The 25,417-nt window shown below is 36.8% G+C and overlaps 1 protein-coding gene across 7 annotated transcripts in view; it reads right to left on the bottom strand.

Moving 5' to 3' along the window:
* Positions 1 to 25,417, bottom strand: part of NPAS3 (neuronal PAS domain protein 3) — a 636,093-nt gene that overhangs the window by 188,752 nt on the left and 421,924 nt on the right. For all 7 annotated transcript variants that reach the window (XM_075425465.1, XM_075425467.1, XM_075425466.1 and 4 more), the window contains one exon: positions 5,651 to 5,740. In XM_075425465.1, the coding sequence (XP_075281580.1) occupies positions 5,651 to 5,740 (90 nt within the window). The remainder of the gene's footprint in view (positions 1 to 5,650; positions 5,741 to 25,417) is intronic.

Below are 25,417 nucleotides of genomic sequence, written 5' to 3'. Positions count from 1 at the left end.
AAACAGTGAGTGTGAGAAAGCAAGCAGGCAGGATATTTCTGTTATGTAGAAGAGTGCCGTATGTTTTGGAGCCTTTCAACTGTATCTGATAACCTCTAATGGCAGGTATCCTTTCTTGGTTAAGAGCTAAGCTAAGCTGCACTGAAAAGGCAATAATGGCTTCAGCAAAGATACTGTGTCTACAGATATTTTCTCTTGTTTGGTTCATTCATAATTATGAAGAAAAGAAACAAGCTTGCTTTTTTGGGGGTGGGGGAGTGCCTCAAAGAGTGGTTCAATATCTGGATCGAACAGAGGAACTTTTTCCCCCTAAGGATCCTGCCTGAAGAAACCTTGACATGCACAAAGTCAGAACCTAGACAAAGTTGCCCTGGTGAGAACGATAAGGTCACCCGTGGGATTGCTGAGATTATCTCTGTCAAGCACTTGGACAGCATGCAGTCAAATGATGCATCATGCAGTCATTTTCGGGGGGGAAAAATCAATTTCTTCACCAGGTCGCTATTTGCTTTTCAAAGTGCCCTTGTAGGCCTTCACCACCAAGCATTTATCAATTTAAATGTTGTAAATTGATAATGTGCCACCGTGCCTTGTACTGTTTCTGAATTATTTTGATACTTATATTTTCTCACTGCTTTCAAAATTCTCAGAGCCACTCAATTTCAATACAGCTCCTCCTTTGCTCACTTCTTTTAGCATAAAAGACAAGAGTAAATGAACTTAGGCTGCACATTAAGAAAAAAAACTTCTTTAAAAAACTGTCCATGAGCAACACAGAATTTCCCAGGCTTTTATTTACTAATTTTTAAAGGGGAAAAACAATAAAATATTATCAATGTTAGTGCACCAATTTACTAAATGTGCATAAATGATCATTCTACACAGTAGTATTGAAATTCAGAACCTTAAACCAATGACAAAACAAAAAAAAAGCAAACTCTTTTCTCACTCAGTTATTCTCTAGATTTGCTTAAAAAAATTGTAGTTTTCCTGTGAAGTTCCTGGCTCTTGTTGTTATTTTTTGCTTGGATTTTTTTTTATATTATTATTATTATTTTATTTAGATAATGGTACAGGAGGGAAATAAGGTAGAACTCACAGAATGAATGCAAGTGTCAAGATTGTTTTGTATTATTTTTTAAGTAACAGAGCACAAAAGCAATCCTTTAACCATCTACTAACCTTAACTTGATTTGCATTGAAAAACAGGTAGAGCATAGTAGTTGAGGTTTGTGCTTCGTAAAAGCAAAAGAAATACATGGCAGTTGCAAAGCATTCTTAACCTCCAGTGATTTATTGGCCCTCAGCCATGTTATCAGGGGAATCTAATTCTTCTTTATTATTCAAATAAACCACATTTGGCACCATGGTTCCTTTTCAGAATAGCTTCACAAATAGACTGAGTAGTGTCATTTATTTGACCTTGTACTTGTGTGCTGTAGCTATAATTTTATTTGCCATTCCATAGAACAAATGCACAGAAAGCCAAAATAAGGAGATGGATTATGCTACTAGTAATACAGTACACACGTAATATACCTGTTGGTTTTGCCTGCTTTGTTTTAAAAAGGAGAAAATCTCAACAATTTTTTCTTTTTTTTTTTTCCTTCTTCATCTCTATTATCTCCTATTATGCCTGCAGCTGCACTGCTCCTTTTTAGTGAGCTCTCTTTTCAACAGGCCAGTTTGCAAACCTGGTCTGTGTCCTGGACAAGTAGGAGCAGAGCTAGGAAATATTTTAGTTTAAGGTGTGGACCTCACAGTGGGGAACAAACGCATAATATCCTCTTTGAGTAGTGAGAAGTGTTTAAGAACTTGTTTCTTGAAAGCAAAAATATCCTAGCCAGCTTATCAGCCTGTAATATTTTCTATAGACCCTGAAACCTCATATGTCTGACAGTTTTATCCTTTGTTCTGGATAGATTTTTCTGTGTATTTGTTACAATTTGTGTTTCAATATACTTTTGGCCAAAGCCTCAAACACAAAGACTTTGCAAAAGAATTGAAATCTCTTAGGTAAGCACTGATATTGACATCTAAGTGCCTGAAGGAGTGATTTGAGTGCCTCTTCAATGTCCAGATATGGTGACTCATTTTAGCCATCTACTTTTGAAATCTCATCCTATTTCTGAAAGGAAATCAGGGACTGGGTATTCAGAAAGATGGCAGTTACCCTGTTATCAAAAATTACCTGCTCACTTCAAAATGTCAGAGAATAGATGTATATCAAGACAACACATTTTTATATCACTACAGAGGTGCAGTGTAAAAAGCTGTTAGTACTGGCAAAAAGGTAAGCTACACCATCACAAGTCATGTTGTCCAGCCCAGGGAAGAAATCTTGGTGGTAGTGCACATTTCTAAACTCGTCTGGGTCTTCCAAGAAATGCTACTGTTCCTGAAACTACTGAATACTGGAAAGTATGTTGGATTATTTCAGCTTGCCCCAAGTATAATCAAGCTATGACAGTTTATGCAGACTAAGGATCTAACTGGAAGACTTTGGCCCATTTCTATTGCTTTTATTCTCTTCCTTCTCCCTCTCATTTTTTACAGCTAACTCTTGTGTCTTTCCCTCTACTTTGAAATGCACCTCTGCATTCTCTGAAACTGCTCTTATTGCAATTCCACAGTGTACTCTAAAATCCAAGTCTGCCAAAGTAACTTAAAATTGTTGGTTAGCGTTAGCTGGAAGATAAAGTGTTCAAAACATATATACCTATGGGTGTCTATATGCAAGGTACATCCATCGTAATGTCAAAAGAGTATTTATTGTAATTTTTGTTTACTGTTCAAATATACTGTTATTTTTGCCAAGAATAACTTTATTATCATCATTGCCAGGCTACCTCTCAAGATCTTGTTTTACCAGATTTCTTTACTATTAGCCCTGCAGCTATCTTTGAACATCAGCATCCATTTATTTTGTACCACTAGCTCTCAATGTTCAGAAAAGAGTAAAACTGTGTTCTGTGAATAATTGTTTTCACCTGCTGAGACTCAGTACAAGGACCATTTTGCTCTAGCTGAGACGTGAGATTTTTCTTTACAAGTACGAAACACATTGTGCATTATTTTCATGCATACTAGTTAAAAAAGAAAAAAAAAACCAGCCAAACAAGGATGAAGTCTCTAAGAAGTCATCTGACTAGAAAGTAAGACTCCAAAGTCAGCACTTGAAGAAGATGATTCTAATAAAAATGCTTATAATGTACATCTGGACTTTCTGAAGTGCAAAATTACCTAGAGGTTCTATACAAATATAGAGTTGGGGAGTATCAGGATAAGGACCTATCAATGTTTAGCTGCAGTGCAAGAAATGCAAGTCCACATGTAGCACATAGCACCATTCCAGAAATCAGGAATTCATGAGTATTTCAAGATTGTTGTAGTGCAAACAATAGCATTTCCATGTATTGTTTGAGAAATGTTTTTCTGGATATTCTTGATACTATTTTTTGTAACAAAAAACACTTTCAATAGTGATTTAGCAACAAGTAGCTACAGCATTTCTTTTGTCATTATTAAGAGACCTAGCTATATAATACTATACCAAGAGAACAATATATTAAAAATATAAATACATCTAAGAAATACAAAATATGTCCTTAAAGACAGAAGAGAAGAACAGTGAAAATCACAGTTATTTTAATAGATCTCAGTAGATTTCCTCTATTATTGTATTAAAACAATCCACAGTCTTGCTTCTGATTTTTTGGTAGCTTTTCAATCAATACTTTCAGTAGTGAATGCACGGAAACATTTGTCCTGATATATCAAATACTCTAACATGCAAAGACAATTGCTTTATTTATCTGAACCCTTGCTTGAAATGTGTATGGGGATCAAGATGAAGTGTAAAGCCTTAAAAACATTATGTAAGTTCAGAATAGGGAAAGAATTACCAAGTCCTATAATTAAAAAGACAGTGGCAGAAAATGGTTTTAACAAGAGACTAGCATAGGGTTAAAGCCAAATTTTTCTTGAACAGATGATATTTCAGATGGCCACACTATTCCAGATGCATCAATTTCCTTGAAAATCCAATCCATATATGTGCATATGCTGTGCTGGCAGGAGGACTGACTGAAATGGCCAAAACCCAAGAGCTAATATTCTTTTGGCCAGAATAATGCAATTATTATTTTCCTAGCTATCAGTCTAAGCACACAGAGCCATCTGTTATGCAAAGCAAACATACACATCTCAATTACAGAAAATGCAGTTGCCTTGACAGAATTTGGATTACACCACTAACCAGAGCTGTAAAATTTGTTTTAAGCTAGTGTATAATAGATGCCTTTCAGGAGTTTCCTAATTAGCATTTACCTGCTTAAACTAATTATCCATCTTCCTTCTTTACTGGCTTATTAAACTGCATTGGGTACTATGCATAAAACACATTAATATGAGCATAAGACAATAATAAACATTAAAGTTCCAATTCTTTACTGTATTAACAACATGGTGGCGCACCAATTTCAAAATCTGAGATTCTTGATACTAACTCCCAAACAGATTAAGGCAGGGATTAAAGTCTATTACAAAACAAGGGACATTAATGAGAGACAAGAATACTGATATGAGTTAGAAACAGCTCTGTTTCCATTTCTATCATTTGGTTTGCTAAAGCCAGCACAAAATAACAATTATTGAATTTATTACAGCCAATTACTTGCATGTTCTTTGAGGACTCAATGAACCTCTATCCAGATTCTCACCAGATAATATTTAAAATTAGTCTTTTTCTGCACCAAAAGTTAAAATTTCCCATTTCATTGTTGTTGGGGTACAGCAAAACTGACAGTTGCCAGTGCTAATAGTTGCCTCCTCATAGCAGTATGGGTCCCATTTTAAAGGAACTGAAATAAATACTATCTCAGTTTTTCCTTTTCTCCTCAGTGTGACTCTGATAGAAGTAGATTATCCTACTCTAAAAATCATCATGCAAAATCTTTCTGCTGCATCTCTAAGTACAAGCAGAAAGAAACTATCCTTCCTAAACATTTGTGAATGCTGCAGGATTAGGAATAAGCATCAACAAGCAACTTTCCCCCCCACTCTTGTCCTGCCTTTTACTCTTTGAAAAACAGGTGTCAGCAATTAAATGAAAAAAAAAAAGCTATTATATTTTATAAATATGTCTATTCATATTAGTGCGCATTTGTGAAAGCGGCAAAATGTGTCCTTGTTGGAACCCTCCCTGCAAGACATTTTAATGGTCTCTTTCAGCATTTCTTGACTCCAAATGACTCCCTGTCATCGTGTCAGCTCCCTGGATAATGCAGGGTACTCCATAAACATCCAGTAATAGGACACAAGGGAAGTACTATTAGTGTGTCCCTTTCCTATCAGGTATAGAGGTTTAAAGTTCAAAACAACTGAGAAAAGAAACTTCATTTGTTCTCAATAAATTAATAATGATCCTTCATGGCAAAAAGTTTTCAAGCACAAGATTCTCTTATCTCAATGTCCAATACTGATAAATATGTATGTCAATTACTTCTCAGGATGAACCAGATGCAACTTGAAATAACTAATTCAATAATACATACAGAATACAGAAACCAAATTATTATTTCTTTAAGAATGATAAACAGAAGAACGCATTATACACAATTATGTTCTAGAACTGAAAGCATGTACTTACTTGAGACAGGCCTAAATAGATGGAGACAGTTTCTGAAATGTACAAAAATTTTCCTTCTTGATTTAGTGCAAATACAAATCCATCCAGGGACTACAGAGTAAGGGGGGAAAAGAAAAAGTGAATAGATTAATAAAAAATTCTGAATTCCTGATAAAATAGATTCAAACAAAGGCATCACAAAACAAATTGAGGAACATGTTCTAATTTCTGTGAGTGTTTTTAATTTGAATCCTTAAGATAATTCCTTTATATTCTGTCTACGTATTAACAAACAGCATATGAGTATATTCCAAAGTTCAAGGACTTTTTGTCATGCTTACATCTGCCACATACTGTATAAAATTTATCTCAATTGCATGACAGAAAAAATATAGAAAAATAAAATGTTCTTCAATCTTTTACAGGAAGAAATAAATAAGAAAAGCAAAAAACCTTCCAATCAAATGGTATGTAAGAAGATCTCCCCCCATTCCCCACAATCAAAGCAGCAGACTTCTGCTTCCAAAAACTGAAAAAGAGAAAATAAAATCCTACCATCATTCAAACCACTATAAACCTCAATAATTTGTTAATTAATTGAGGATTACACACACGCGTGTGCATGCACACACACCACCACCACCCCACGCCCCCCCCCCCCAGCATTTTCCTTCTGTGAGACAACAAACAAAGCCAATCAGCAGATTACTGTCAAAGATGTTTACAGCTTAGGTCTACAGAAATGTTACAAATTTCATCCCTTTGGTGTAAAACTCTAGATTAGATTTTATTTTGAAAGGTTCAAGTCTTTGGATGTGGTTTCCATTGCAACTGCAAAAATCAAAACATGACTACACAGATTAATGCATACCTTTTGAAACATGACTGCAGTTAATAAACAAAGGACTACAGTCTAAACTGACACATGGAGTAAATCACTGCACATCAAGACAGAAACATACCTCTAGGAATAAGAGCAAATCTTCACTAGGAAGTAACTGCCTTCTGTACACTATATGTACCTTTATTTTTATGCTTTTTATGAGGCAGATTATTGGCAAACAAGTATTCACTATTGCAAAAGTCAACTCACAAAATTCCAGAAATCAGAAATATTAAAACTGCTCAGAAAATAACAAATACCCCAAATGCTGGGATGAACAAGAAACAAAAAAGTCCCGTCCCAAATATCCCCTTGGAATAAAGGTATGTGTAAAGTAAACATGTAACAGTAGCATTTGAGAGATCAGCCTGGTTTGGGAAGAAAAAAATAAGAGATGCACACAAATTTGATGGAGATATATGATGACAAATTCATGAAACCATTTCACTCCTTATCAAATACAGAACAGTGATTTCTGAGGGGGTTTAATTTTTTTATTCTTTTGCTTCTTGATCAATTTCTAACACATTGCTGGTCAGAAGCTGTCTTTGGCAAGTGTTCCCCTGCTCTGATGTAGTAGGTGGTGGAATTAGTTCAAAAATCTGTGTTTTCTAAAAAGAATAAATCAAATATTGGAAAACAAACCCTCACTAAGGACACTGCATTAAATAAAGACTCTAATTTATATTTATGAATTAATAAAAATGTAAATCTGCATAGATTTCCTTCATGTAAAAACATTTATATTATGCAAGTGATTTATGGCCTCTTCTAAATCATCATAATTTCTTTTCAAATGATTAACATCAGTTCGTTGAATTTTAACATCAATAACAGGTGGAAAATTTGGAACAGTGAAGTTCAAACTTAGATCCATACAAGGACAATCAAAATTTTTACATATTTGATCTCTCCCACTATGGATCATATCTTTTACTACTATCCACTTTCCCCGTCACAGAAAGATCAGTAGAGTAAATCTTTAAAGGTCTTGGTTCAAGTTTTCCTAATGCTCTGTTGCATATTCCTTTGAGGAAATTGGTTTAATCCTCTGTTAGAAATAAAAGTGAAAACTGTCACCCTGGTTCGCTGGCCATCTATACATGTTCTTTCTAGAACGCCATTCTCCACAAACAACAATAAATTTCCATACTGAATCAGACTAACGGCCTGCCTGCAGTGGTTGGTTTTTCCTGGGTCTGACTGTGTGTCTAGATGCTTCAGAACAGTTTTTGAAATATGCATAATGGTTAGGTAGGCAATGACAAGCCTACTTGAAGCTTCATTCTAACCTCAGGTTGTTCCTAGTTGGCATGACCATGGTATCTGATAGTCCTTATAATTATTTTTTATAACTTAGTGTGCTCAAGACCATGTTTCTCCAGTCATTTGTGTCTCTCATAAAAACAACTTTCGTCTTCTCAGTTTATTTACATATCCGGGCTTTTAGTATGGTCCCCTTGCTCTTCTACTCAAGAGTTATGTGTAGTTGGACCACATTTATGATCTGTTCTGTTTAATACACTGCTTTACTGTGTAAGGCTCTGGCATATCTGGACAGGGTTTTGCTAGGACAGTAAAAAATAATTCTCTGAGTCACTGATGGCTTTCCTGCTTCTTTTCTATGCATCATCTTTTTCAGGAATTCAGGCTTCTTAATGAAACAAACGTTTGAAGAAAGCTTTTACTACTGATTAGGCAGAAATGTTTTCCTAAGTGTTGTTTTGGAATTGGCTGAAATCAATTTTGCTGGAAAAATATAAATAAATAAAACTGTACCTGGTTGACACAACTGTACAAAGAAATTTCAGCCTTCCTGGCTAAAGCTTGGAAAGTCATCAGCAACTGGGAAGCATGTTAAAGTGAGAAGTGTTAAGACACCTTAAGCACTTGCTACTTTTTCATGCCATTGACTCCAATTCTCTCCTTTCAGTTAAACAGTTTTAATTCGTTACCCTTTTCTTCTCTTTCTTTCTGGGAGACTATTCCTTACTTTTGACTCCTAGTTTTACAAGGTAGGTACTAAGGAGGCACCACTGATGGACCAGTGGAGCACACCCACAACTCCTTTGGCTTCTTGCATGACTAGTCATTTCCCCTGCCATAAAATCAGTTCATTATGCCAAGTGAGACTACTAAATTGTGGTGAATCCTTCTTTCTCCATTTCCTTCCCCTCCTTCCTGAAGTTATGCTGGGGCACAAATACTGATGGAATTCAGCATAATATTCAATAGAGCAAAGTCAGAAAGTTTGTTTAATCGTGTTTTGAAAGAGCTACTCACTAACAGCTAATGAAACAGCTAACTACTTCCATGCCCCACATACAAAGACATTAGAACAAAGGTCCCAAGTACTAAGCTCAGGTCCTAATACCTAAGAAAAATGACAATAAAAATAGGGGGAGAAATAGCCACCTTTTAACACAAGACAGTTCCTCCCACCAGTATGAAAGGCCTGAGGTGGACCAGTTTTGTGATAATGTTGTTGTTCCTTACACAGGTCAAACAGTAGTTCTGAAGGACTGTCTCATTCGTTATTCATAGGTATTATTTATGAATATTTATTATTTAAGTAATGCGTGTTGAAATTTTTCAATTTTTCATAAAGTGTACATCCTTTGTGCATGCCAAGAGAGCAGCAGACTTCAGAGAAGGTGGCAGGCAACATAACAAAGATGATGTTATGTACTGAAGAAGGGTATGTGATACCATTGTATACTGCCTATTTACAAACAATTTTGTTTTAATGAGAAATCTCTGGAAGTATTATTCATATTACCAATGTATAACTAAGGGCACAATAAATGCGAGAAAGGTATTGGATTTAGTCAGCTTTCAACTCTTTTAAAATGAGCGCTACAGTGTAATTTCCAGCCAGGATTTCTGAACAGTTTCACCGTAGCTCAAAGACAGATAGGATTCCCGTTTCAGATGTTCCACAGTTATCATCAACTATAATATAGAAATAGGGCCTGCTAAGGTAACTGGTTTATCATAAAATGTCCTATTTTCATTGAAGCAGAGGCCATGAATATAAAGGTAGACTGTCTTCTGTTAGGAAAAGATTCTTAATTTCTTTTTTATTTTTATAAATGAAGTTGACTGTCATAAACTCCATCCTATCCCATCTAGTGTGGCAGCTGAAAAAGGGCCAGGGTGACCCCAAATGCATATGCACTGACAACTTCTTGTTTAAACCTACACTTACTGATTTTATGCAAAATGTGATTAAAGCTGAAGTCCCCTAGTACTTCTGATTTCAGAAAACCATTATGTATTATGCTGTTTCAATCACCACAGGCTACTTTTCAATTTTTTTTTTTTTTTTAACTGCCCCACTGTTTTCAACAGGCATCAATTAAGATTCTGGGGTCAAAGGGTTAATTACATCTTCTTACCCACTATGTAGAATTTTCTGATTATTAACCAAGGTTGGATTAAGATGAAAAAGAACCGACACAAATGTTAATGCTTGCCCCTCCTCGAGAAGATTTATCATAATACCATGCTGAAATCTATATGCTTTCTTCAAAGCTGTTAGGGAATGAAATCTTTGAGGAAACACTAAAATAAACGCTTTAAAGACATGCAAGTATCTGATTTATTGAGGCAGTTTTCTTATTACTGAAAGCTGCTCTAAACTAGCCAGACAGGACTAATACAAGATTTCCTTTGTCACACACCAGCAAGTCAATGTGGTAGACACGAAGGAAGTGACACTCAGATGTAAAAGTCGCTAGCTACAGCACCTCTGAATAATAATGCCCATAATTATAATTTATATCCTCTGACATCAGAACAATGAAAATGTAAAGCATAGGTTTTTAACCCAAAATACTAAGTGTCTCTTACAGTATTTGTGGAAAGGTGAGGTTATTTCCTCTCAGGATATGAAACCCACTGTACCACTTTGACCGAATGCACACTAATGTATAATGCATCTTACTAAATGGATTTATATTTGTCAGAGGAATTTTGTCCCAGCCATTTTTGCATATTCCTACTACAGGCAAATTTAATTCACTGGAGACTTGCTACAGTGTCCTTCTGGAGAATATCCTCATATTTCATACTATCCATGAAGTCCCTAATTCTTTTTAGTGTATTCCAATGCTGCAAAAACCCCTGTTACCCTGACCTAAACTCCAGTTAGAGTGAAGAATTACCAGTAGGCTAGGTTATTTTAATGACAGATTATTTTAAACTAAGCCTTCACCATCTGTTCCACCCCCTAATTATGAATGCAAAAAGAACATATTTCACAATTACATCAGTAAAAAGTAAGATATACATGATTTAAATGCATGCATGTGTTCTTTGTCCAATGCAGCATGCATCTGTGATGTTTTTCTCATCATTCAGGCTCTGATTAGGAGATAGGGGCCGGTGAAGGCAATACTCCCCCTGATAAAACAGATTAATCGATATACTAAACTTTTTCCTGACAAACAGATCATCTTAATAAGAATTTTTCACTGTTATGACACAATGATATTATAACTGGAGCTGAGCATTAATTTGAGGACAAAGCCTGTCACCAGTTAGACATACAACATTCAATAACAGCAGAAATATTTTATTCTTTTTTTTAAAAGTGAGGCAGCATTGACATAATTGACATTTATGAAAGCAAATAGTCCCTCTCCTATAATAAACATATCATTGCATAATTAATTTATTATGATACAGCAGGGCTTAAAAACCATGATTTACTAAAAACAGCAACAAAAAATAAGTTTCATTTCAACATGGCAACCATTCTTGGATGGGGGTTTAAAATGACATAAAAGGCATAAACAGTGGTGAACAGAAACCTGATTCAAAGCTTCAGTGCCCATCTACTGTGCTCTCACTGTTAAGATATCAGAGTAATATTGTCCAGCAACACCAACAAACATACAAAAGCATAACCACTTAAGTGGAAAATCTGACCTTGGGCTTTCACAATGAAGTACTATAAGACAACTGAAGTATAATTCCTGGAAATAGGATTTTATGTGGGATATATTTGATACACATGAATAAAAATAAGCAACTAAAGTTTCATCATCTACTGAGTTACAAAAATCTCTAAAAGCTTTATTCCTCTTCTTCAGTCTTAATCCCTTGCAGAAAACAAAACAAAACTCCAAATAAAATAAAAAGGCATAGGACTTGTTGCAGTGTTCCTTGGGGTATAAGCTTTTTACCATCGAGTAAAAATCCCAACATCAAACACAGAGAAAACCCTGTTTTCAACTCTCATACCACTGCCATTTTTTCAATCACAGTCCACCATAATGATTATATGGCTATACGACCATAGACTCCTTGTGAATTAATGACACGTATGTGGCAACACAACAATATGTATTTGGCACCAAAACAAGCACAGTAAAAAAGATGAAGTAATAGGAAAAGCTCAAAGGATGTGGTTAGAATGGACTTTGATGCCAGCTTCCTAATTTGTCATCTTTGTGCTCTTTTCTCGTGTGGTCAGGATGCAATTTACGACAACAAGGAAGTGCCAAAAAATAAATGTGTCAATAATAAGGAGGTCTGCTTTATAGCTCGAAGCCAAGATGGGAAGGAGGAAGAGTAAACTTTACTGATTCCCTTGATGCATCTTTCACCAGACTTACAGAATAAGTACATTTATGTAACCAAAGCAGCAAAAACTTGCAGGGGCAAATTTACTACTTGATTAGAAAACAGATTTTTTTCCAGATCAGAACCACTGCAAAAGCGGAGAGTGTAGAGGAGAAAAGTTTAGAGGCAAGAATAATGTTTAAAGGTGGCAGCTGGGTTCTTAAGGTGTGCTCTCAGGTTTATTTGCTGATAGTAGATTGACAGATATCAGATATGAGCCTGAGAATCACAGAAAGATTACATATTTCTAAGCGATGGGAGTTAAAGAAAAAAATGACAGATTAACAGTTTGACAAATTTTTTGTATACAAAAGAAATGAATGATTTTTAGGGATCTCTACCTTGTAGACAGCAATTTTTTTCTACAGGGCCATTCCATATACCTGCAAAATTCCAAACAGTCCTGACTGCATAGAGGAAACTGCACATGAAAGCTACTAGACTTGCTGAAATGTTGGCATCACAGTAGGGGAAAAAAAATATCCTTGGGTTATACTGCAATGCTATTAGAAGAGAGAAATAGTGAGGCTTACTAATGTGGGAAAAAAAAAAAAGAAATCCAGGACAGACAGCTTGCACTTATTTTGCAACCCAGTTTATCACGGCATAAATTTTTCTCTTTTTTTTTTGGCAAACCCCTTCATATAACATGCAGACAACTGTATCAAAGCCAAAACACAGATAAGAACAACAAAATTGAGTTACATGATAGAAGCCAGATGAACTTTAATTATCTCCGTGAAATTTTTTGGTGAAGTATTTGCACTATTTTGCTATATCCTTTATATCTCTGCTCATTATTATGCTTCTGTTTGATTAACTGATCTAAATTACTGGGCTGAGCTGCTGAAATTTATGCGGGTTTTCATGTAGAAGACACACTGATGTGCATTGAGGGAATTAAACTATTTGTTAGAAGTGGTCTAATGCTTTACCCAGTACAGCATTAGCTCTGCTGAAGTCAGCTGGCTGTAGAGGTTATTTTAACTTACATGTTAGGCTTCCATGGCATTAAGATTTTAACTGTCTGATGACCTGCTACAACTTGAAGCTTTTGGATTGTTTATCAGTGATGGTGAGGAGGCAATCGCTCCTGAGTAAAATGTTTTAGAAGGTGAGTAGTACCGACTAGTGAGAGATAGGATGCAGGAGTTTACTTTCTTTGTAGGAGTTTACTTTCTTTGCTTCTTTTGGAACAAGTGAAAAATGGTAAGTGATACAGTAATATTTTACATGACATGCAGACAATTTCACAGTAGTTTTACTGCAAGAAGATGTTCAGTAAAATGTACCTTCTCTGTGTCCGTATCAGTGGTTTCTAGTCTGTGGTCTTCCATCTGACTGATTTCAGCCTGAACTATTCAAACTGAAACCGAAACTATACAACAGTCTGGAAAATCTGAACTATTCATTCTGAACAACTTCAACCTGAAGTGTTTGAAGGGGCTGTGAAAGGTAACTGGGAAAAGTAAGCTTACTGTCTGTAGGCTTAAATTCACCACACAGCATTTAAACCACCAACGGGCAATATTTGTCACCCACTGGTGTACACAAACACACACAAAAAAGTTTGAAAACTGCTGTTCTCATTGACAGGTGCTATTTTTCGTCATCCGATCTTCCGCATAAATGATTCATTACTAAAACAGAACACTGATGTACATTACTACATGCTATACTAACCACTGTTGAAAACCTCGGAAGTTAAAATCTTACTACGCAGAATATTTATACTGTCTTTGCTATTCTCTTATCTGAGAGGAGTACTATATATACTAGTGTAAAGAAAAAGGGAGAAAAAGTACTCTTGAGGGAGGGATTCAACACTGTCGCACTTAATTAAAATTCAATTTTGTGGGAGTTGTGTATTAAAGCACTGACCTTTCATGCCAGTTCCTGATGAGCTCCTACCCTTCAATTATAAAGAATTCTTAGTGTTGGTTCCAGACTGTTTGGACAGCAGATTGTGGTGCCAGTAACTGCATGCCATCTAATACAATCAACTATATCTATTTAGGATGAGACTTCTCATACAGATACTACATTATATATCACTTACCTTGAGAATGTGATCGCTGAGGGTCAGGATTAAGCGTATACCTGGCTGTGGACGGTTTTTGCTTTGGGTACATAGGAATTGAATATCAATTGGCTTCTGTCCTTCGGTGGTACAAATACTCCAATGACATATGCATTTGTGCACTGAGAGGTGCTGCCCTGAGTAAAGACTCGACACTGTGTGCACCTGGATAACGTTTACTACCATGGGTGTCAAAACTGAAAGAGTAAGGTGACCCAGTAGCAGGAGCTATGAGAAATAGTGAGAGTTGGTAGGATGAGGTCTGAGACCCCAGACCTGCACCTCACACCACGCAGCAAGAGACTGCGGGAACCCAATCTGACTGGAATGCTGTGCAGGTAGAAGCACCTACATGAGCACAACTGATTGCGGGAGCAATAATTATTGCTGTGAATGTTATTGTTTCCAAAGCTGCAAGTTTAAAGGTCTTTTGTGCTATGTATGAATATTTCAGTTTATGTAAGCTCGATTCAAATTGATCTTATATTCATTACATATCTGCATGTTTGGTAAGCTTTTCTTTCAATCTGCACAACTTGACACTATGTGAAAGTAAAGAGATAAAGGTATCTAAATGTCTGTTCTCCAAAAGAAAAAAAAATTACAGGGAAGAATTTGTGATATAGAGTTAACTGCACTCTTAAAATGACACCTGCACTCAGCAGGTACTCAGATGCTCTCGTGATTGATCCTGACAATTGGCTTGCTTGAATTAGACCTCTAGTCCAGAACTGAGTACATGTGTTCTCACTTGCATCACACAGTTTCATACGTATGAAGCAGAGAGGCTGTGCTCAGGGAAGAAAAGGATGAGGGGCTTATGTTTAGCATATTTAATCTATTAGATGGCAATACAGACAACAAAAACAGATTTGAATGAGAAATATTTGAGTTCTTTGCCTAGCATATCATTCTGATTTATACTCTTCTTGAAAGAAGATTGTTTTGAGAATACTTTATAGACAACAGAATATAGAGATAATAAGAACACAGAATACTAAGAACAAATCCAAAATCCATTCAATCCAGTGCCATTTCTAACTGTAACTCTTAGCAGATACATGGTAAAAAATAAAAACCTGTATTCTCATATTCAGCCTCTTATCACATGTAATAATGGAAAGAATACCGAATCTGGTCCTATTCAGCTGGGAATTCCTCCAGCTGACATTGATCCTTGTATCAACACAGGAGATTCATTTGCTTTACCATTTATTTCTCCACCTATGGGAGTGCGGAGCAGTTCCACAGATTTCCACTCTGAAGTCTTCTAGGATCCATATACATCTGGACTAAATTAAAACAGCTGTTTGCTTTTTCAGTAAAGACTGGTACATAAAAGCCTCCAGAACTGTTACTGCCACTTGACTCCTTAGTCCTGTGATGATTGAAACAAGAAGAATCTGGACTGGCAAGAATCAGAATCTGCTAGTTACTACAAGTTAGGTTTACAGAGGCATGAAAAAAAAAGTGCACAAAACCCTTTGAGGTCTGGACTGTGAAGTGGTTCTTCGAACTTTGAAATTAGTTTCCTCCACTCTGCATGTCTTTGACTGTTCTACAAACAGCATTCCAATCCATGGCTAGTTTTTCCTAGATTTGACAGCAGGCAAAGGCATCAGAGAAACTCCTACAGGTTTGGTGAAAACAGACTGATAATGGAGACAAGACCCTCTGATAGCCTTTGCAGCAGTTAAAGCTGGACTGTGAGTTCCTATAGCATTTAACACCAAAGAACAGACACCTTAAAAATGCCCTGACCACTGAAAAAGCCACAGCCAGGTTGCACAGTCTCAGACACAGAAGCCAACAGAAGACAAGATGGAAATCTACAGAAAACTATGCTGTGCTATTTTAGTACCCATAGAAGAACTGGTTTCCATTCACTCATCTGTGCTGTTAACAGCAGGGAACATAGGAGTACAGTGAATATGTGGCACTAACAGAAAAACAATTAATTTCCCGAAACAAGGTAGAGACTTCATTAATAATAGAAATATTTCAAAATCTTCCCCTGAAGTAATTATCCACTACATATGCATTCTACACAGTAAAGCTGATATCTCTACACTGGTTTGCAGTACTTCTTTCAGGGGTTTTGAGGTTACAGTGCTTCACTCCAGAAGTACATTTCACACAAAATTGGGGAAAGCACATTTATGTGAAAATCAGTTACCCTGACGGAATTGGAGGTTTGGTCTTGAATGGTTTCAGGAAATCAGCTCAGTTTGCCACTACAAAACACCATTGCTATGTTGACCTTCCACTTCTGTTTCACAGCTGGAATATGAGACCAGGTGAGAAGACAGCATGTAGCTCTGCCATCAACAGGACCTTAATCTCACCCTAGGCTGTGAGGAAATACTGTGTTTCTCCCTCCCTCCCTCCCTCGCTTCCTTACTTCTTTTTTTCTTTTTTTTTTTTTTTTCTGAGCTCACCTCTAATGCCTGCGTAGGTAAAGATAAGTATGGATTTTGCTGTTTACTAGTTCATTGCATAAATTGAAGTATATCAACAACACAGAGCAGCTCTTTCAGTGAAAAAGGTTTATACTCTTTTTTAAATACAAGCTAACACATTATAGTGGCACCTCTGCCTGCTGTGATAATTAAGGGTCTGTTTGTATTTCCATAATAAAATCCTATTTTCAAGAGTAGGGAGGGGTGAGTGGGTTATGATTTGTCCATATAGCACCAGCTGAAGCCAGAAACGCAAGGTCTCAACCAAGAATACATTTTTTTCCTTTTAAAGGCAGTTTCACTGTAATCACGTGAAAATGTTTGTCTGTATTTTTACCACAGGGTTTTAGTCTGCAGCCACACTATCATGATATGCCCTTAAGGGGTCCCCTGGAGCAGTGGCAGCATAAAGTATCAATAAACTGCTCATCAAAATGTGCTCAAGATTTCCTTGACACTGCAGAGTACAGTAGCTGTCGGTTATGCCAATAATCCACACGCCACATTATTTAAAAATGCCCCAAATAAGTTCTGACACCACCAACCCTAATGCCATTTATTGCACATGTCAACAATCTATATGTTGTATCCTGTGTCCCAAGTAGGAACTGACATGATTGCTACGCACTGTTACTATCCGTTTCACTCCAATTTGTAACAGACCTGAAGGTTAAAGCCTCTCCCTAAGATGACTGTAGTTAAACTGCCTTCACCAATGGAACTGATGAAAGAAAACTCTTCCTCTTGCCAAATGTTAGCACCATTTTCCTGTTATTCAACACCACCCAGAGAAAACCAAAGAAATGCTTCTAAGTTCTTCTATGATGCTTTAAACACATAGTATGAGTGTAGCATCCTAGCTTTCCCTGCTTCCATTGTGATATTTTTCTTCTTTCTGCTCCGTTAAGAAGTCATGTGTACCTGTAATTGTCTCCTGCCTTGAGCAATGACTTCTTTTAGATCCTAAGCAATACCTTACATGTTTGCTCGGTTGTCTAAATTGAGGCAGTTGTCGTCAGTTATCTGGGCATCTTTATTGTGCGTTCTGAATTCCTGCTTCTGTTACCTGGAGGTCCTGTAATGTTGCATTTTGACAACATTTCTTCTCCCTGATGCAGCGTACTTTCAAGCCTTACTTGTAGTGCATCAATGAAAGAACTTCTAGGGCAATTTTAACTTCAATCCTTTTTACAGAAAATAAAATACAAACCAGAACTTCCTCAAACATCCCTTTATTTGTCTCAGTAGCTTCTTTTTTTTCTGCATCTTTTTCCTTTTCTTTAAATCATTGGAAAACTACCCTGAGCCAAAATCAAATAGAATCATAGAATCATAGAATAGTTTGGGTTGGAAGGGACCTTCACAGGTCATCTAGTCCAACTCCCCTGCAATGAGCAGGGACATCTTCAACTAGACCAGGTTGCTCAGAGCCTCATGCAGCCTGACCTTGAATGTTTCCAGGGATGAGGCATCTACCATGTCTCTGGGCAACCTGTTCTAGTGTTTCAGCACCTTCATTGTAAAAAACTTCTTCCTTGTATCTAGTCTGAATCTACCCTCTTTTAGTTTAAAACCACTACCCCCTGTTCTATCAAATAGACAAGTAGATGCCATCAGTGTTTTTTATGCTGCTGTGTGAATGTCTTTCCAGCTCAGATGCTGTTCTGTTACCCTGCCCAAATGAACATGTTGCCTGACACACAACACAGAAAGCAGCACAGATAGATTTCTGCATGTAAATTTGCCATTTTAATTGGCAGCAACCCTTCCAAGTTAAAATAAAAAAAAATTAAGTGGTCATGCTTTAACAAGTTCCGTCATTTATCTGAATTTCTTCAATCTGCTTTCAGTCACTATAGTGAAAAAGAAATGGTGTTTTATCAGTCCTTGCCTGATTCTGGTTTGAAACCAGATGGGAAAGAGCAGAAGCACACACACACAAAATAATTGCAACAGAAATACAACCAAATGTTTTCCACATCTAAGACGACTCTATGAGTTCTGACTAGGGTTTAAAATCTAAACAGTATTTTCAGCCTAGTACTATCCTTAGCAGGATTACAATTCAACCTGCTAGAGGTGATTTACTACAGTACTTAAGACTAACTGGTTTTATTTATATATTTATTTTTATTGTGTTTCTAACAGAAAAGAAAATAAACACAGCACAGTGCTTAGAAATTCAGAATGGTTTTTAATCCTAAAAGATGGACATTCATGGTGTACAAAACTTTAAAGCATCCTTGTCTGAAACTGCAATATGTCTTGCCATATATTTTTAGCTAAATGTTGTTGGAATAAAATTCTCCCTCACAAGTTTCCTGTGCCATTTCCCAATCCTGCAATGAAGTCACTATGCCATCCACTGATATCACAAACTAGTAGTAAAATTATTTGTGAAAAATCATACAATACAACAAATGTAGAATTAGAATTTCCAATTAGGAACACACAAGAAAAGGAAAGGAGTCTGACAAAACCAGTTTTGGAAAGTAAACAGAAAGTATGCACATACTACAGCTTTTTGAAATTAGTGTCCTAAATTTAAAGATCAAATTCTGTGTACAGATGACTCCTAAAACTCTTACTGATGCCAAAACTGTCTCCTCCTGAGGAATCTCACCCTTTGGACACCAAAACTTAATTCAGTGCAGAATTAGTGTTTCCTAAACCACTCTCTAATAGTAATCTGAAACTAAACAAAACCTAGAATCTTGATAACTGACAAATTTGTTATTGCCTTTATTCCAAATAAAAGAAGCTTCAGATACTTTTGCGATATGTTCATTAAATGTGCAGATGTATAAATAGCCTACAGGCCTCAAAGTTAAAATAGACTAGACAAAATCACAGAGTATAGGTTAAAATCACTGTGGATGGCAGATCAGTTGCACAAAGATTGGAAAGCGTTTCTAGAATCTGTGAAGGTAAACTGAAAGATTTTTATTATTGCTAAAAAAGAGAGAAATTTAAGCTGCATGAACATTGTAAAATTAATGAATTGCTTCAGAAAGCTACAGACAAGAATTTAAATGCACAAAACAAAAAGAAATCCCAGAATTTAGGCTCAAACATTATCATGAACAGAGAATTTCTAGAGGCTAACTACTGACACATGATAGGCGTGCTGGATTTGGAGCAAATCCATACAAATCTATCCATATTTGTGGTTCACATACAAACTTATGCTACTGTCTATAACCTACAATAATTATAGTCTGTGCATAGTAGTAATATTTAAAACATCACAGTTATCCAACTACTTAAAAGCTCTTTCCTATTACACACTAAAATGTTATGCTTCTCGTACAAACGATATCACAGCATAAACTGCTCTGGCAAATATTACAGCTTTAAATAGCATTTACTATTTGTAAATGCTTGTTGAACACAGCAGGTGGCAAAATGTTTTAGCATCATGGACAAATACATATGGTTGCTTGAGCCCAAATTTTAGAGCAGATAAACCTATCTTCTGGTTCTTCGTTTAATGGACTAGAAATGAGCAAAAAGGCAGCTAAACCATTGCATATATTCTGGAAACTCACTGCTTCGAGTGAACTTTCTCATATGAAGTGCAGCGCTTAAAACAACATAAAAGCAATTCACAGGTCTCATGTATTCAGTGAATGGCTCATCTGCAATATTTCCTCTTACAGTTTTCAAGTAGGATTGTGCACTATGGAAAAAAAATGCAAAGGTAAAAGCAAGAGCACAGTGTTATGTAGTCTGAAATCAATAGACAGAGAGAGGACATTAACCAAGAGGCTAATAAAAAGATGCTGCCCTAGACAGCAACATAAAGAGCCCTGATATATTTTTCTCTTCAAAAATGCTATTCTTTATGCCAATTTTCCCTTAGCAGTGCAGTAGTTTCTCTGTGTAGATACACGTCATCTCTACTTTTTTTGTCTTGTTCCAATTTTATGTTTGCATTTTATTTTCTCATTTCCTTCCTGCTACTCCCCTGTTTCTCTTTACTAGCTTGATGTTTACACAAACCTTTACTAGAATTGCAGGGTTTGGAGAGATCCCATTTTTTTTCTTTGTTGTAATGCCCACATTTTTTTCCCAGAGAAAAGATAAGTTTACCCAGAAAATAAAAAGCTAATACAACCTTTTGCTCATCAACAAAGTATGTCTTGTTGTAGCCAGGAATAAGTTAATAAAACAGGGAAAAGGCTTAGTGGCTTAAAGAAAAAAAAAACACCACCTCCTTGGGGTTATGAACGAACAATGTTGTTTTTTCTTCCCAGCGTGCAAGGATTTAATTAAGTGATAACAGTCACCTTGGGGTGGCTGCACAAGGCAATAATATCTAGGTGAAGAAAAATGCTGAAGAGAGTTGAGTACAGTCAATTTATCTTCAGAGAAGGCAATAAATGAACAAAGCATAGGTATTTGGCTGATTGTTTTGGAATGTTTCCATTACTGATAAACATCAAAATAAGAGGACAAAGATTTGGTATTTTCAGTATCTGAAATGTATTAAATACTGAAAGAAATGAAGGAAAAAAATCAGTGTGAGGTCATATCCTAGAGTTCTAATTGCAAATGGTTTGGTAATTATTCAAGCTAAACATAGAACAAGGGAATTTTATTGTTGACACTAAGGATAGAAATAGAACTGAGATGTGTATTTATAGCAAACACAAAACACAGGATGAATTTCACTCTGGAGAAAAAAATTGGTAAGTGTAGATGGAAAGAAGTGACATACTAGACCAATATATGTAACTTCATGGCCAGCAACCCAAATTCAAGGATTTAAAAACATGTTTGTTGGAGCTCTTCAGGAAAGAAGCAACAAGCTCAATTATCTGTAAGCCTATGCTCTGCCACCTCCATATGCAGACAAAGAGACTTGTGAGAGAGAGCAACACGAAGCAGAGAGGAAAGACTATGACAAAGAAACATTCTCCTTTACCACAAAGCTGCTAACAATTTGCTTTACATTCTTTGCAACATGAGGTTTGAAAGGGTTATGGGCTGTCCTTAGGGAGTCTGATGTGTGCAAAGGGGTCTGAAAACTATGTACCCATTTCCAGCAACAGTACTTAGCCTTCCAAAATTTAACACAACTCAAGAGTCCAGCTACAACAGTTGTTAGCAAGCAGCATGATCAAACAAAGTCTCTGCCAAATGGACACAAATCATTCTTAATATGGAAGATGGGAAAACCAGCACAAACACACCAATAATCCTGGGAATTCAACACATTCTTTTTTCCCTCTCAAGTTGGAAACTCTCATTTTTCCTTTAATTTTAATACTTTTCCTGAATCCGTCTCCAGTAGTGAGGGAATTGATAGCAATTTCCTTTACAATCAGGTTAAATACGCCTCACCCACACACTTCGGCATGAAGAGGATGAAGCCTATAGACAACTATTTTTTTAACTGTGTGGGCAGATATTCTTTCAAAGAGAAGGAACAAGTCAATAATGAATGGCTCATACAGCGTCCTGAGAAAAAATATGAAATATGTTTGTGCGAGAGTGTGAGAGCAGGCAAGCATATCTGAGTTTAAAGAAAAATATCAACCTCTGAAAAACGTACAACATTTTGAATCTGAACAAAAATCTTAAACCAAATTCCACTAAGTTGCCTCACTATGTCTTCTAGTGTATGTACAGCTACAGTATTTAAATAAGAACTGCTTTTCAGGGCCTGTCTTTTCAAAGCCCTGTAAGTAAGATCTACATTAACAATTGGTCCCCCTGCAGTTACTTACCTCCTAAAAGTGATATGGCCTTTAAAAATGCTTTATGAACTACATACAGGCATTCATTTCTCACTTTTAGGAGGATGAAGGTTTGTCACCTTCCTGCAGCTGCTGTTTAGCTGTGGTAATGTGGTTCCAGCAAACATTTATCTTGATTACAACTGCAGTCTTACTGGTTAACTCCATCAAAACACTAGGGGAGAACTTAAATGAAGCTTATCCTTTTCTTCAGGTCAAGACTGGGACACATGACACCAAGACCTCTCTTTCATATGGTTCAGTAGTGGAACATCTTTTTCAGGCTGCCAATCCAGCACCTATTCTGAGCTCCACAGGGAACAAAAGTGGCGTGAGCTTGGTTTGCCACAGAATTAGGACAAGTGACTACAAAATACATCTTAAAAAATTTCAGTGCAAAAGTGCTGTTTTTAAAGCTATTTAAATCTGATCAATAAGACATATTTAATCTTTCATTTTGTCTGAGGTGCAGGGCTGGTGAAAATGTATATAACTAATCAGAATTCCTATTTTGAACTGCTTATGTTCTTCTAAATCTTTTTATTTTGCACAAAGTACCTCTCAGAAGTTCTAAACATGCTACCTGAAAACTCAATGTTAGGAAGCGCTGGTCACTGTAGTCTTCTGGAAGGCTCAAAGTCTAATGTCAGAGGACTAGAAGAGCCTTTCTTCATTTGTTCACTAAGTGAGCTGTTATTGAAACATTTAAATGCCTTAAGTTTCCTTCATATGTAAGACAGTAACATACAACACCAACCCTTCTAAATTATCCTGAGATCATTGCGTTTTAGAGAGTCTTCAGGCACATATAAACAAATATATATAGTAAAGGTTTGGGGGGTTTTTTACATCACCAGAAGAGAAAAAAAAATGACACAAAATATTTTTTAGACTGAGGCACAAACAATTCCTGTTAATGTTAATAGGAGATTTAAAACTGATGCCTGAAGGATCATATCAAAAAGTACAACCTGAAGATTAGAAAAGATGTGTCTGTTCACCTAAGAAAATCCCTGTTTCTCTTCTCTCTTTAAAAACAAAGAACCTCCTCCTGCAACACACATTTAGAAGCCATAAAAAATGAAACTGCTTGGTTTTTCGTTAGTCAGTTGGCACCCACTTTTACCTGATGCAGGCTGACTACATGCACACACACACATATTTCTACAGATGTATATAAAAATGTTGCAATTGAGAGCTATACACATGCTAGCACCAGAGGCAGACTGTATTCGTGAGAGCACCACCAAAGTCAGTGGATAATTTGCTATTTGTCCTACTGAGAAGAAAAATGGTGGGAGCGTACTAAGCTGCTATTTTGGATCCATTCTTTCTACTAACTTTAAATAAGACGACGAGTCTCCCTTATCTAATTGTGAAGACTGTATTTCCAGATGATTTCACAGCACCGCTTTCTGTCTGTCGATTCAATCATACAATACACTGCTCAGTCACACCTAACTGATCAGAAGAAAAGAGAAGAAATAATGTATACACCTCATCTGGTACACACACGTTCATTAGGTCTGGCCTTTTTGGAAAGTTGCTCCAGTACCTGCCTTTGCATTAATTTTAGAGTATTAGTGATGTTCCTTTACAGGTCACCGCTGAAGAGGAGAACGATGAAAAGTCCTGTACCTTTCACTATACAGATACTAGGAACGCAGAAGAGAAAGGGCAGAGACATGAAAATTACCTGCCTGCAGATTCAGCAAAGGCACATTACCTCAGTTCATGTTCAACAGATTTTATTCACAAATAATTAGAAACTTCTATTAAAAAAGAGGCGAGATTAAGTCTCACATAATACAGTGGCCAAGGTTCTCCTTTCCAGTTATCATGTAAGTTCTGCACAGTCACAGAGATGGGAGAAACAGGTTTTCTAGCTCCAGCACACTGAACTGAGATACAATGTTATTTTGCCAAGTATAATCAAGAGGTGTTTGTAAATTCTGGTCCTACGATCAATGCTGCCTTGCTATGGCCAGAAAATAATAAGAAAATGTGATTACCTGGGTACTACTTTTATTTTCTTTTTCAAGTTGCTTTATGAGAGTTTTGAGGTTATTTTTATTCCTCAAAGAAAAGAAACTATACTTTTATGTCCTAGAAACAAGTACTTAAACTTAACTTCACAGAATTTTAATTGCTCCACAAATGTCTCCAACTAATACATGACATTAGCTACAGAATTAGAGTGTAGGTCTTAGAATTAAAATACAATATCCATTTCAAGTGTGAGATTACACACTCACTGTTCTATATGTTTGGCCATCTTCTCTTCTTTTTTCCTTTTTTTAAAAATTTTTTTAACAATTGCTGGAAATTAATGAGATTTTAACACGTGAAACTCAGATTAGATTGTTTTCCTGAACTAGCTGTTGATTCAGCATCTCCTCCACTAACTCAGAATATTCACCTGTTCTGAGGTACTGCAGTGCCAGATCAAGCTCACATCTGTTATGAATTTCTATGGCAAGGTTTTGGTTGCGGGGGGGGGGGGGCCCGGGCGGGCTATAGGGGTGGTTTCTGTGAGAAGCTGTGAGAAGCTTCCCCAATGTCTGATAAAGCCAGAGCCAGACAGCTCTAAGACAGACTCGCTGCTGGGCAAGGCCAAGCCCATCAGCGACAGCGGTAGGACCTCTGGGATAACATAGTTAAAAACAGGAAGAAAAAAAACTGCAGTGAGATGGCAGTGAAGAGAGAGGAGTGAGACAACATGAAAGAAACAACTCTGCAGACACCAAGGCCAGTGAAGAAGAAGGGGGGAAAGGAGGTGGTCAAAACACCAGAGCAGAGAGCCTTCCCTTGCAGCTCGTGATGAAGACCATGGTGAGGTAGGTTGTCCCTCTGCAGTCCATGGAGGCCCATGGTGGAGCAGATCTCCACCTGCAGCCCATGGAAGGGACCCCACGCCAGAGCAGGTGGATGCCTGAAGGAAGCTGTGACCCCTTGGGGAGCCCGCGCTGGAGCAGGCCTCTGCCAGGTCCTGTGGAC

This window comes from Opisthocomus hoazin, chromosome 7 (assembly GCF_030867145.1).
Source record: "Opisthocomus hoazin isolate bOpiHoa1 chromosome 7, bOpiHoa1.hap1, whole genome shotgun sequence".
In the NCBI taxonomy this organism is placed as follows: domain Eukaryota; kingdom Metazoa; phylum Chordata; class Aves; order Opisthocomiformes; family Opisthocomidae; genus Opisthocomus; species Opisthocomus hoazin.
The sequence above is the reverse complement of the archived record's forward strand: the minus strand, read 5'-3'. Positions and strand labels throughout refer to the sequence as shown.